Raw genomic sequence first — 15,073 nt, 5'->3', positions numbered from 1 at the left:
CTGTTGTTCGACATACTTGTAAGAGATTTGGATTGGTGTTTTGTTAAGCGTGTGAAGATTCCTTTAATTCATAACTGATTCATCCTTAAATGATATTCCTTTGTGGTTGTAGATTCATACGGGTTAACAAACATGGAACAAAGATGACCAAATCGGATTATTTTTTTGGTTTAGAAGACGTGATCGATATGCTCCCTGATCAGCAACTTTTGTTGGGTAGGAAATGGTCGGACCATATTCATGAGATAGTCCTTCAAAAAGAGTACTTGGATTATGGACCTACGCCTTCTAAATTACATAGATATTTGATGGGTTCTATGAGATTATCAAGAATAGTTTGTACAAGTTTGGTGGTATGAGCTCAACTAATAACACATCCACACAACCACACAAAATTTGACCTTCATGATCTTGTTCTTCGAGACACCATCACAAAGAAAAAAGAACATAAATATAACTTCATGAAAAATAATGTAAAGGATTCTTTTGTTTTTTAATGGAAATCTACCAATAACCATACATGATAGATCATGGATTCAAACTTTTGTTGCAGGCCCTCATGATTATGCAATTTTCTTGTCCATGTTTGTAAAAAGCTGAAATCTCCAAACCAAAAAATACGCGAAACCAAACCCAATCAATACATACAACCAAATTGCATCATCCCCACTCTCGTCCTCCAACCTTAGCTTCAATATACTAAACTCATCCCTTTGTGAATTTCCCATCATGCCCTCGTTCACATTACCATATAACACATAAACCCTATCCTCCGCTCCTACAGTCACCGAGGTCGGGAAACGCCCTGTATCAAGGACAATCTCGTCATAAACCACACCATCACTCCAGCTATTGGAACTCTTGATGAAGTATAGCTTGTATTGTGATACCACCAACAGAACGCCATCACTCCTGATGGCAATTCCATCAGGGGCATTCAATTCCCGGTTTAATTCTATCTTTCTCGCTGTTCCATCTGTGGAATCAACTTTGTATAAGTTTCCCGTGTTTGACTGGGAAACAAGGAGGTAGCCTTGGCTAGAGTAAGCAATTCCATTCAGTCCACACGCGCTGTAGGGCGAGTCTGGAACTGGTGTTTTTGTGAAGATGTTGGATTTAGATAAAATAGAAGCTTTACCTTCAAGATCAACCTTCCAGATGAAGTTGCTAGCGGAATTGGTTACGAAGGCATTGCCGGAGTAATCAACGGTGACGTCGTTGGCCCCGGAGGCGGAGTTGGTGGAGGCGGCGTCATGGAGGGTGGTGAGAAAGAGGCGGTGATGGGGGCTGTGTAAGTTGTAGGCGGCAAGGGCACAGTTGGAAGGTTGTGAACGGGGGTGGACCACCGCTAGGATACGGTTGTGGACAACGTCTACTGTGATTCCAAGGAAAGAGGAGTTGGTGGGAATGGAATTGTCAGAGACTAGTGTGTTGATGACACCGGCATCGGAAACAGAAAGGAGAGTTGGGTGGCGGAGGGACCCAACTATCAAGTGTTGGGCTGTTGGGTCCCATGAGAGAGACTCGGGGTAGAGATTGGGTGACCGGAAGTTGATTAAATGGGCACTTGGAATTTGGAAGAGGCTCAAAACAAGAGTGGTGAAAAGAAACATTGACATGGTCATGGTGAAAGACATGAACGTTTTAGATGAAGCAGTAGTTTAAATTATTAGATAAGCTCAACCTAAAGAAAGATGAAAGATCAGTGTTTTTTTTAGATAGCTTGATGATGCGGTGAGTTCTCTTGTAAAAGAAGTTAGCATTTAGTCAGAGTCAAACCAAAGCTAAAATGGATTTTCTTCTTTGTCAAGACAATCAGGGTGTTATTATTATTTTTAAATACTCCTTCCGTCCCAAAATTATAGTCCATCTTTCCTTTTTGGTTTGTCTCAAAATAATAGTCCACTTCTAAAAATAAATAACCTTTTTACCAAAATACCCCTCATTATTACTTAACCAATTAAGCATTAACATTAAATGCAAAGTAAGAACAAAACTGTCATTTTATTAAATAAAGTTAATGATAATTAATGATTTTCTTAATATGTGTGTTTTTTTGTCTTTGGACAATAATATTGGGACGGAGTGAGTATAACACAACCGACCAATCAGGGTGTCACATTAAGTGGGTAAGACAGCCTTTTCAAATTTCATGATGATCAAATCTGTAATAAAATTTTGCCAAAATAACCATATCCACAGTTTTAAAAAAATTTAGGGCGTGATTGACAACGAACGTTTGTGAACTTCTAGCTTTTAGGTTTAACCAAAAAACTCAATTTAAAAAAAAAAAAAAAAAAAAAATTGAAAGTAAGTTTAGTTTAAACAAAATATTCAAATCTAAAAGCTACTTCTCTCTACATGTAGGTTATTACATATGAATTAAAATTGTTCAAATAACCAAGTAAACCAAATTGAATAAACCAACAAATGACACCTAAAAATAAAATTCAAAACAAACAAATTATTACGCCATCCACAACTTGGGAAATGTTAGTTATACTAACTCAAAAACTTTATGAAATAATTCTCGATTATCATATATATATTTTCCCACACAAAAATAACAAACGTTAACTAGAGAATAAGAAGTTTTGCTACACAAAAAACATGTTATTACAACATAACTCAACTAAAAAAAACGTCTAGTAATTAAAACTACAAATTTTCCAACAATATTTGCTCTAGAAAGTCACAAAAAAAAAGAGCATCTGTCAAAAAAATCTATAAAAAAGCATAACTTCATGAAAAACAATGTAAAGGGTTCTTTTTTTGTTTTTCAAAAAACACCTACAAAACCATATACCTGAAGGATTCGAACTTTTGTTGAGGGCCCTCGTAATTATGCGATTTTCTTGTTCATATTTGTATAAAGTTGACGCATTTGAAATCTCCAAACCAAAAAATACGCGAACCCAAACCCAATCAATACATACACCCAAACCGCATCACCCCGGCTCTCATCCTCCGACCTTACCTCCAAAATACTAAACTCATCCCTTTGTGAATTTCCCATTATACCCTCATCCACATGACCATATAACACATACACCCTGTCCTCCGCTCCTACAGTCACCGATGTAGCGAAACATTCGGCATCAAGGGCAGTCTCGTCATAAACCACACCATCACTCCAACTGTTGTCACTCTTGATAAAGTAAAGCTTTTCTTTTGACACCACTACTAGAACACCATCCCTCCTGAATGCAATTCCATCGGGGGAATTCAATTCCTTGTTTAATTGAATCTTTCTTGCTGTCCCATCTTCGGAATCAACTTTGTATAAGTTGCCTGTGTTTGACTGGGCAACAATGAGGTAGCCTTTGCTACAGTAAGCAATTCCGTTTAACCCGCAGGGCATTTCAGGTATTCCGGGTGTTTTCGTGAAGGTTTTGGATTTGGAAAATACAGACGATTTACCTTCAAGATCCACTTTCCAGATGAAGTTGCTGGCAGAATTGGTCACGAACGCGTTTCCGGAGAAATCAAAGGCGACGTCGTTGGCAGCGGGGGCGGTGGTGGTGGAGGTGGTGTCATGGAGGGCGGCGAGGAAGAGGCGGCGGTGGGGGCTGCGTAGGTCGTAGGCGGCAAGGGCAGAGTTGGAAGGTTGGGAATGGGAATGGACTACTGCTAGGATACGGTTGTGGACAACATCTACTGTGATTCCAAGGAAAGAGGAGTTGGCCGGAATGGAATCGTCGGAGACTAGTGTGTTGATGACTCCGGCATCGGAAACAGAAAGGAGAGTTGGGTGGCGGAGGGACCCAACTATGAAGTGTTGAGCTGTTCGGTCCCACGAGAGAGATTCAGGGTAAAGGTTTGGTGACCGGAAATTGATTAAATGGGGGGAGCTTGCAAAAGTTGGAACTTGGAAGAAGATGAAAACGAGAGTTAAAATCAGTATAGACTTGGTTATGGTGAAAGACATGATTGTTGAAAGGTAGTCAATCTGTTTGATCTGGATTTTTCTGTAGCAGTGGTTTAAATAAGCAGGTAACTCTTAACCTGAAAACAGGGATGAAAGATCATCATTGGTTTTACTTTAAAATTCCAAATTATAAATTGATTAAATTCCGTAAACGTCATGTTTCAGCATAAAGCTATGGAATTGAACACATAAATTAACAAGGATCTGAACTATGATACTTATGCAGGTCATTAATCGAGATCTTAGAGTAATCAGTCTAGTCGATTCGCCTCTTAACTGTACCTCCATTATTGGAACAAAACACATAAATCATACTTAATTTTGATACTGAAATTATGATTAAACAGGTAGAATTTATAAAAAAACGGTTTATTTTCTCACTTAATAGTAACCATGCCTCTCGTGGTCTTACTCCATTGTTCCATCAATATGCCCAAAAACCAAAGATTAACTTTAAATTGATTGAATACAACGCATATTAGGGTTTCAAACCTGATATTGGTGTCGAGAAATCGTTGATGCTGCGATCTAGGATTCAGCGACTGTATAGAAATCAGCAACTTAATAGCCGATTAGATTACAGAACTACTACCGAGAATTCCAATGAAATTGGCTATAGACAAAAAATTAATATAAGTGGGATATGTTGATCTTCTTTGGTTGTAATGTTCATCTGTTCAGTCGCAATTAGCCTTTTGACTTTTGGCAATTCGATTTGGAGTTCGAATTTTTGCCGTCTAAACTTTGGGTGATTCTCAAATTTGCCCCAATAGTTTTGGTTCTTTGAATTCACACACCATATCTTCGAATAATTCTTGTTATGGTTTAATTTTCAAACTTTTTATATTTTCACGTTTGGTGTTCAAACGAAGGTTTTCATTTTATAGCTTTTGGACTTTTGATACAAATCCAAGTTACTAAAAAATATTGTTTATGCCGGTAGGAGTTATACCTAGGGTGCAAACGAGCTGAGTCGAGCCCGAGCATGGTCAGGTTCGGCTCGGGCTCGTTTAAGTTATATAAGGCTCGAACTCGAGCTCGGCTTGATTCGAACTTTCTTTTATTGAGCTCGACTCGAGCTCGCAAAGAATCATACAAGCTAGGTTCAGGCTCGAGTTTGACTCGTTTTTTGTCTAACGTGCCTAAACAAGCTTAAGCTCGATTCAAACTCGTTAAGAAGCTCATTTATTAATACCCTAAATCTCTAATTTCACAAATATTTTTTTATTTTAATATATAAAAGTAATAATAAATTATATTATATATAGGTCCGTTTAGGCTCGCGAACCTAATCAAGCTTAGTGACATAGGCTCGAGCTCGAGCTCGTTAATAAATGAGCTTAACATTAAGCATGAGCTCGTTTAAAATCGGTTTCGAATCGAGCTTTTAACGAGATGATCCCGAGCAGCTTACGAGTAGTTTGATTCATTTGCAGCCCTAATTATACCATATATACCATAGTTTTGCACTATCATATCATCGTCAATTCATTTTCTTTTTCTTATCCTACAAAACTATTGTGTCATACCACATTTTACCAATATTTTTTTTTCTTTTTTTATTTGAATAAAATGTAATTAATAAAAGGAAGACACTTCATTACTTTAATTAAAAGGGTTACATACCTAAAAACACAAGTAAATAAATAAAAAATACATAAAAACGAAATTTTTTAAATAAAACACTACTTGTAATATTTTTTTCATGATGTCCGTTCTAACCCTCAAAACCATTTCGAGCTCATTTCTAATGAGGTGATCGAAAGGCTTTGTTAAAAATTTCATATCCCGACTTTTTTGTTTCTCCTCTCGAGCTCGTTCTTCTCCTCCCTTGCTCTCTTTTTCTCCTCCAACTTCTCCTTTTTAAAATTCAAACGACTCTCAAAATTCAAATTATAAATTTTCAAATACTAGTGACTCTATGTATTTCATCTCCTCTTCCTGTTCTCAATGTATTAAATGATGAGTCGTATGTCTTTTGTCAAATGACGAATGAGAAACTTATTCCTAAACTTTTTGTGTTATAGAAAGAATAAGTTTTCATTATTGTTAGGGAAAACAGACGATACTTGTCAAGACTCAAAACAAATCTGATGCCACTTGCCAAGTTTCGATGACCTTTGTTCAGAAGTAATGCGGCTAACAAGCAAAACTATAAGCATACAAAAACACAGTATTTACGTGGTTCAGTCAATGTGACCTACGTCCATGGGCATGAAGGGAGTATTCTTTATTTCAAAGTTCTCAAACAGAGGTTACAAGTATAATTCACCATAGATTCGTCCGACTTACTAAGGATACAAAAGACAAGACACAACAAATGACTAAGCAGGCATCCCTATTTATAGTTGCGGGATCAGACCTAAAACCTTAATGGGCCAAGACCATAGGGCTATGAAAAGTGACAACCAATCATATTCCACCATGCCACATTTTCTAGAACATTCTTCCATGTCATACAACTCATGAGCATCAACAATACATGATGGACCACCTTTACCATAGCGGAGCATCATGATGCATAGGTGGTGCATTATAAACACTAATGGTCCAACATCCATCATGGTGACACAACATAGTGTATTTCTTGAGCATCATCATCTTCTAAGCATACTTGGATCATCATGGCACAACAAAGGAATCAAGATGGCGCATCATGTACCAAGTTGGTCCATGATGGCGCATCATGTACCAAGTTGGTCCATGATGGCGCATCATGTACCAAGTTGGTCCATGATGGCGCAACATCTCCTACATGGCGCAACTTTTCTTCTTGATGGAGCAACAACATCTTTATGTCTCAACATCTCCATGGATCAACATCTTTACTTGGCTCAACATATCAGATGATTTGTTCCTTTGTCACTTGCTCCATGAACCTCAAGTGCTCCATTGAGATCTAAGTGATCCAAATGCTCCATGAGAATGCTCCAAATGCTCGAGTCACATTTAACAATCTCCACCTTGACTTGAGCATCCTCTGAACTCCACCTCAAATAAGAACTTCCTCTCCCATCCTGCCATCAAGTCCCGAATGGGTTTACCTCCTGCAAACATCAACCAAGTCCAAGCAAAGCTTGAACTTCTCTTTGGGCAACGACCTTGTCACCATGTCCTTCGGATTCACCTTGGTACCAGACTTTTGAATGCATAACCTGTCATAGAACATGATAGGTTTCTCCAGCTTCAAAAGAAGACTCTGAACAAGACCAACTGCCAATGATCTTCTTATCTCTAGGTCAATTTCATGGTCCAAGTTTATCAATCCAACCAAGTCCATATGTCGTGCATTTGCACCATACACTAGACAAACATTTAGCGTTCCCTTCAAGTGTCGCAAGATCCACTTGACCACTTCCCAATGAGATTTCCCACGATTGCCTCGAACCACCAAAGAAGTACCAACACGTTTGGATTTATCACGATAGAACGACCGCAAGACTTTCTCAATGTAATGAGAGATCTATAACCATCATGCTCTTATATCACTCCAAATCTCCATCCTTGTTATCTTCTTTTCAACTCCTAAATCATTCATCACAAGTTCATTCTCCAGAAGCTTCTTCAAGTTGTCTTTCCTGGCATCAGCATCACTAGACACTTCTTCCCTGGGTTGATCAAGGGATTCCTCACGCCTATGTTGATCCATGCCACCCTACTGTTCCATATTTATCACAAAACTGTGTGGTGTTTCTGATTTGAACTCCACCTTCTAGCTAGCACCTTGATCGTTCCCCATAACACTTGTACCACCTCCTCTCTAGTTACACATAGCAGATTCAAAGGTCATATATCTGCTAATAACGAATTTTGAATACTTTTCTTCTTCTATACACCATAGACGATGACCTTTCCCTCCAGATGCATATCCTAGAAATATGCATTTCGTTTCCCTTGGTTTTAGTTTACCATCATTCACACGAGCGTAAGCAGGGCATCCAAACATTCATAAACTAGAATTCTCATAGAGTTTCCCAGACCACATCTCTTAAGAAGTCTTACAATCAATTACAGTTGATGGAGATCTATTCGCCAGATATCAAGCAGTGTTGACTGCTTCTGCCCAGAATTGCTCTGATAAATCAGCAGATAATCATATGCACTGAGCATGCTCCACCAGTGTTTGGTTCATATGTTCTACCACTTCGTTTTTCTGCGGTGTTAGTTGTACAATGTGATGCCTGACTGTATCTTCTGTTTTGCAGAAGTTGTCAAACAAAGCCTTGCAGAACTCCAACCTATTTTTTGTTCTGAGTGTCTTGACATGGTTCTCAGTTTGTTTCTCATCCATCGTCTTCCACTCCTTGAACTTCCCAAACACTTCATCTTCATCCTTTGTCTACAGAATTTACACCCATGTCTTCGTTGAGCAATCATCCGTAAAAGTCATAAAGTATTGATATCTACCATGAGACTTCACAGGAGAGGGACCCCATAGATTTGAGTGAGCACACTCTAGGATCTCCTTGCATGAGTGTTGAATGAAACTGAACTTCACCCTGCTTTGTATCTCTTGAACACAAGCTTCACCAGGTTTAGCATATCCAGTTGCATCTCCACCAAACAACTCCTTCCAGCTCACATGCCCCAAATTATGATGCCAAAACTTCCTTTCATCATCATACTGATCCAAGGTTTAGGATACAGTCACCGTTCCCCCAACTGTACAATCACCTAGAATATAAATCCCATGAGGATTCATCATTCTCTTCATAACGACAAGAGCACCCTTGGAGACTCTTAACCAATCACCTTTTCCAGAATACTTTAATACATCCTTCGCCAAAGTGCTAATAGAAATCAAATTCTTTCGAAGCTTTGGGATGAACCAACAATCCAGTTTCCTGACCATACCATTGTGCATCTTGATCTGCACCGTGCCACTACCCTTGATACTGCTCACCCAATCATCACCCATCTTGATTGTGACATTCCACTCTTTGAAGGAGTCGAACCAGTCACGATTGCATGTCATATGATAAGATGCTCCAGAGTCCAGGATCCAAGCCTCAACATAACTAAAATGTACATACCGTCAAAACATCACTGTCATCCCCTTCAACAGAATTTCCTTGAACCACATCAACATTGTTGTTGCTTGGTCCAACACCATTATTCCCTTTCTTCAGCAATGGACAATCTCTTATGAAATGCCTCTTTTCCTTTCCGTTATAACATTTGATGTTGGCTTTAGATTTGAAACTTGACTTCCCTTTGTTACTTCCATCTGTCTCTAATGTTCTTCCTCTGCATGCGAACAAACCAGAACTAGAAACTTCTTCTCTAACTAAAACTTTTCTTTTTGGTTCCTTGGTTATCAAAGAATCCTTCACACCAGTCACAATGATTGTTGTCCTATCCTACAACATGGTATCAACAAAACTCTCATAAGAATTCAACAATGAACATAAGAGGATAAGTGCTTGATCTTCATCTTCAATCTTTACATTCACACCTTGTAAGTACAATATGATCCTATCGAAGCTGTCTAAATTATCCTTTACTTGGGTGCGTTCTGACATCCTAAGAGTATACAAACGTTGCTTATGGTATAGCCTATTCGTCAGAGAATTGTTCTAATACTTGTCACACAATTTCTCCCAAAGCCCATCAACACTCATTTGATCTACGACCTCTCTCAGTACTTCGTCTATCAAACTCAACAAAATAGCTTTACACGATATTTCAAGAATATACACCTTCCTTTCAGCCGCAATGTCCTTTGGCAGTTTTGCTTCTCCTTCCAATGTTGCTGCACATCCTTCTTGAACCAAAAAAGACTTCATCTTCACCTTCCACAAAGTGAAATCGTTCGAACCATTGAACTTCTCCAAATAAAACTCTTGAGATGCCAACTTCAATCAATAGAACACCAACCGCAACTCTGATACCACTTGTTAGGGAAAACAGAAGATACTTGTCAAGACTCAGAACAAATCTGATGCCATTTGCCAAGTTTTGATGACCCTTATTCGGAAGTAATATGGACAACAAGAAAAAGTTTAAGAACATAAAGACACAATATTTATGTGGCTCGGTCAAGGTGACCTTCATCCACGGGCACGAAGGGAGTATTATTTATTTCAGAGTTCTCAAACAGAGGTTACAAGTACAATTCACCAGAGATTCGTCCTACTTAATAAGGATACAAAAGACAAGACACATCAAATGACTAAGAAGGCATCCCTATTTATAATTGAGGGATCAGACCTAAAACCCTAATAGGCCAAGCCCATTGGCCCATGAAATGTGACAACCAATCATATTCCGCCATGCAACATCTTCTAGAACATTCTTCCATGTCATACAACCCATGAGCATCAGAAACACACATGATGGACCACCTTTACCATATTGGAGCATCATGATGCATATGTGGTGCATCATAAACACTAATGGTCCAACATCCATCATGGTGGCACAACATGGTGTATTTCTTAAGTAACATCATCTTCTATGCATACGTGGATCATCATGGCACAATAAAGGAATCAAGATGGCGCATCATGTACCAAGATGGTCCATGATGGCGCAACATCTCCTCCATGGCGTAACTTCCCTTCTTGATGGAGCAACAACATCTTTATGGCTCACCATCTTCGCTTGGATCAACATTTCATATTATCTCTTCCTTTTTCACTTGCTCCATGAACCTTAAGTGCTCCATTGAGATCTAAGTGATCCAAATGCTCCATGAGAATGCTCAAAATGATCGACTCATATTTAACAATGAGATACAACTTAGATATTTGGGAGGTGACTAGGTATATGTGGCGTTTGATTCAGAGTTAGTTTGCTTGAAATTTAAGAAGGTTGCTGCTTTGAGCTTATTTTTATACATTTCGCCCAGTGGTAAATGGTTTTAAAGTATTGTAAAGGGTAATTTGGATTGAATCCTTGGGTTACATTGTTGTGATTGGAATAATGTAGTTGTGTCTAAAGTGGCGGGTCGTTGGAGGTGATGTATGCTTTTTGGAAGACGATGTTCAAGCACCATTGGCAGTTAAAAGAGTCCTTATTAAAACTCTTAAACCTTCTCTAATTCATGAGAAGATTAGTGTGGTGGTCCAAGGGATTTCATACGAGCTTGCTATTAGAGAATTATCTAATTGGGAATCGGATATTGTGTGTAATGATGATATATTGGACCGTAAAATGCCTAATCGCTCAGGTGATTCGTATATTGAGGAACTTGAATGTGATGTTAATGATGGTGAGTGCACTCTTGTTGGAAATAAGCAAGATAATGTTGATGAATTCCTCCATGATTTGTGGATAGAAGGGGTCATTTTTTTTTCAAACAAATGGTCAGAATTCTTTTGTTCAAGCGAGGTTTCAACATTCTTTTCCTGCCAATTCGAAGCATGATATATCCTCTTTAGTTGATGTTGCTGCTAACTATCCGGAAGAGGTTGTTGTCACATCACCGAGGACTACTGGTGCAGCTCAACAAACGCTATTTTCTACAGCTACAGTAGTCGAGACACATGTTGATTAGGTTCCGGCTCTAGCTCCTGTTAATGTTGAGTCTGAATCGCTATCTCAACCGCTTAGATTTCGACGTGATGATAAGTCATTTCCGAATTTTAATTCGTTTAAGGAAACATCTTCAAGTTCTCATGGTTCTTCAAAACTCTTGAAAAAAAGGGTTCCAGATACCGTGGAAGATATTGATGACATCATGATGCAATATGTCAAAATGGGGGGTTTACTTAGTTATGACATGAATGGTAATAAAGAAAAGGTTAGACAAATCCTGGCTAGTATTGGTGTAATTCAAGTTGATCAATGAATTGCCTTTCTCTGAATATTTGTATCCCTCATTTGTGTGCTAAAAGAAATTGGATTCGGTCTATTTGTGTACAACATGGGGTGTATTTTCTGGGTCTTCAAGAAAAAAGGATGACGCAGTTGGATTTATTTAAAATTAGGAGTATGTGGGTGAATAATAATTTCTATTTTCCTTTTAGTAGTGCTCGTGGGAGATCGGGTAGGCTTGTTTCTATTTGGGACCCGAATATTTTTATTAAAAACAATGTTGTTTGTACCAATAATCTTAAAATTGTTGGTGGGTTGTGGGTTCCGTTCAATTTGGAGTGCTTTATGGTGAATGTTTATGTGCCCTAAGATATTAGAGAGAAGCAATAGTTGTGGAATTATATTTCTATGTTCATTTATCGACAAATGGGTAATTATATTATTTTCGGTGATTTTAATGTTGTTAGAAGTGAAGATGAGAGATTTGGTTCAACTTTCTGTAATACGTCTGCAGAAAACTTCAATGAGTTTATCGATGACATAGGTGTGGTGGAATTTCCAATGATTGGGATGAAATTTACTAGGATTGACTATAATGCTGTCAAACTTAGTAAGTTAGACCGGTTCTTGGTTTTAGAGTCGATTTTTGATACCTTTTAGAGCTTGCAGGTGGCAGTTTTAGAAAGGAACTTCATGACTATAAGGTTGATTATGGTCCTACTCCTTTTAAACTTTATAATTCTTGGCTGGCTATGGATGGTTTTGATGACATGGTTCATGGAAGTGTTAGTGAGTTTGTTGTTCAACAAAATTGGAGCAAGTTTGTTTTGTTTAAAAATAAACTAAAATTTTTAAAGAAAAAAATTCGTGACTAGTATTCTCGAGTTAAGGAGGTTCGTGAAGCGAAGAAAGTCCAACTGGAATCTCGATTGGCAGAACTTGATTGTTCTATTGATGATAGTGATTCTTTTTTGGATTTGATTAATGAAAGGAAGTCTATTCTTGGTAAAGATTGGTAACATAGATAAGCTTGATGCAGTTGATATGGCTCAAAAGGCTAAAGTGCAATGGTCGGTTGAAGGGGATGAGAACTTTGGGTTTTTTCATCGCATGTTGAAGAAAAAAAGGTGGCAAATGTTGATTTGTGGGATCTCGGTTGATGGAGACTGGGTTGTGGATCTGATGGCTGTTAAAAAAGAATTCTTTGATTATTATTCTTCTACGTTCAAATGTTTCAACAACATTCGAATGTCTAATAGGAGTAATTGGTTTGCTACTCTTGGGTTTGAGGCTGCTTCGTTATTAGAAAAGCCTTTTACAGCCGAAGAAATTAAGGAAGCCGTTTGGGATTGTGGCGGGGATTGTGCTCCTGGTGCGGATGGTTTCTTTTTCTGTTTTCTTAAACACTTCTTGGATGTTTTAGGTGTTGATGTCATCGATTTTGTGCAAAAGTTCTTTTATAAACCTATTATTCCTATAGGGTGCAACTTTCTTTTATTACTTTCATCCCGAAACTTGACAATCCCTTATTGGTGAAGGATTTTCGGCCTATTAGCCTCATTGGGATGCAATTCAAAATTATTGTTATGTTGTTAGTAAAACGCTTGGCTTCTGTTCTCCCCAAGGTTATTGGTGTGGAGAAATCGGCTTTCCTTAAGGGTCGACAAGTTTTAGACGGTCCTTTAATGGTGAATGAACTCATTTCGTGGTTTAAAAAGAAAAAAAAAGTTTCTCATTTTTAAAGTCGACTTTGAGAAAGCTTATGATAATGTTAGTTGGGACTATTTGGATGAATTCCAATTATTTAAAGGCTTGATGCAAGGGGATCCTATTTCTCCTTTCTTGTTTATCATTGTTATGGAAGGTTTTCATGTTGCTATGAAAAATGTTGTTGCTACAGGAACCTTCCAAGGGACGCGTGAACATCGCCCTAATTTCTGATGGCGTGGCTGTGGAGTCTCTATGAAGACGGAGAAAGACAACCAATAAGAAGCAAGCAACAACATTGGTCACTCTCTTCTTTTTGCCCCTTCACTACCAACCCACCGGTAAACATCATTTTCACAATTTAGTGGATTGGTTGTGGAATGGTAAAATACCTACATGGCCTCCTCTTCATTCACAATTCACACGTGATGATTCCCCTTAGTCTAAAATGCTTGTCATGTCATTTTTACACTACAATATAAATGACATGACATTTTTAAAGAGTTGGTCAAATTGATAAATAAATAAAAAAAAATACATATACTCGCATGCACATTCTCTCTCTCCTTTTTCTTTCTCATACGCTAACATGTCATTTGAATTTGATATTAAACCATGCCATCTTTGAAGCTTTGAAGCGGTAGTGTTTGTTTGACAAACAAATATAAGTGTTTTTGCCGCCCACTCCTCTGGGCTTTAGGAAAAATACATATTGCTTGACTTGGAATTTGGAAATATTGAGGCTTGTACAAAATATATATATATATATATATATATATATATATATATATATATATATATATATATATATATATATATATATATATATATGGTGAGCAACGTTTTACATGGGAGAGAATAAGACACGTTATGTCTAGAGAAAAGAGTCACATGGCATGAGAGGCTCAGACTTCTTGAATCATGAAGAGTATATATATATATATATATATATATATATATATATATATATATATATATATATATATATATATATATATATATATATATATATATATGCAGTACTAGCTTGTACCTGTTGCTTTGTTAACTCTAATGCAAATACTATGTGAATGGAAAACTATTTCGTGTGCATTTTGTATCTCGCGGTGGTCTTCACCGCACAAAAAACACCGCCGGTGTCACCCACTGCATGCCATGTGGCACTCACTGCAAGATGCGGTGGTGCTGCACATATACCCACCTACCTTTGGCAAAAGCAGATAAAAAGTTGACCTTCTATAAAATTTGCATTAGGTTAAAAACATATTATAGAAACCACGTAAAATCGCTATTAACTATAATTTAACTTGAAAATTTTCACTAATATAATAAAAAATAAAAATTGTAAAATTACAATTTGATGACTTGTGCATTGTATTATTGTAGCATTTGTGTCGTTTAGAATTGAAATATTCGAAATATAAGTGAAAACGACGTAGGTATAAAAGTTGTGAACGGAAGAAGCCTGAAGAAGTCTGGAAACTTCTGCTCCTGTTTGGAACACCCAAGATATTTTTCTCAAGTTAAACGAACATTCTACACACCTATCACGACATCTCAGAGTAGATATTTTTGGGATGCTGATTGATATTTATCGAACTATGAATGGACCCACCTCATCAAACCGACTTTCCGATTAATGGTTTTCTATATAAGCAACCCTCGTCCGCCGCTTTAACC

General features: G+C 37.7%; 2 protein-coding genes across 2 annotated transcripts; both read right to left on the bottom strand.

Annotated features, from left to right (window-relative positions):
* Positions 1–434: 434 nt before the first annotated feature.
* LOC145103807 (uncharacterized) lies at positions 435–2,311 on the bottom strand. The gene has a single exon (XM_079041067.1). It carries the CDS (start codon positions 1,635–1,637, stop codon positions 564–566), a length of 1,074 nt encoding a protein of 357 aa, XP_078897193.1. The 5' UTR covers positions 1,638–2,311; the 3' UTR covers positions 435–563.
* Positions 2,312–2,515: 204 nt separating this feature from the next.
* Positions 2,516–4,624, bottom strand: LOC145103806 (uncharacterized). The gene is made up of 2 exons (XM_079041066.1): positions 4,421–4,624; positions 2,516–4,005 (listed from the first exon to the last, which is right to left on the bottom strand). The coding sequence occupies exon 2, from the start codon at positions 3,926–3,928 to the stop codon at positions 2,843–2,845; it is 1,086 nt and encodes a 361-aa protein (XP_078897192.1). The 5' UTR covers positions 3,929–4,005; positions 4,421–4,624; the 3' UTR covers positions 2,516–2,842.
* Between the last annotated feature and the right edge of the window lie 10,449 nt (positions 4,625–15,073).

The sequence above is a fragment of the Lactuca virosa genome, chromosome 4, assembly GCF_052849685.1.
Source record: "Lactuca virosa cultivar CGN04683 chromosome 4, Lactuca_virosa_CGN04683_v6, whole genome shotgun sequence".
NCBI lineage: Eukaryota > Viridiplantae > Streptophyta > Magnoliopsida > Asterales > Asteraceae > Lactuca > Lactuca virosa.
This window is presented reverse-complemented; position numbering and strand designations above follow the sequence as displayed.

What these genes read in the sequence shown, in the direction of transcription:
- LOC145103807 (XM_079041067.1), bottom strand. Translation starts at nt 1,637, where the DNA reads ATGTCTTTCACCATGACCATGTCAATGTTTCTTTTCACCACTCTTGTT.
- LOC145103806 (XM_079041066.1), bottom strand. Translation starts at nt 3,928, where the DNA reads ATGTCTTTCACCATAACCAAGTCTATACTGATTTTAACTCTCGTTTTC.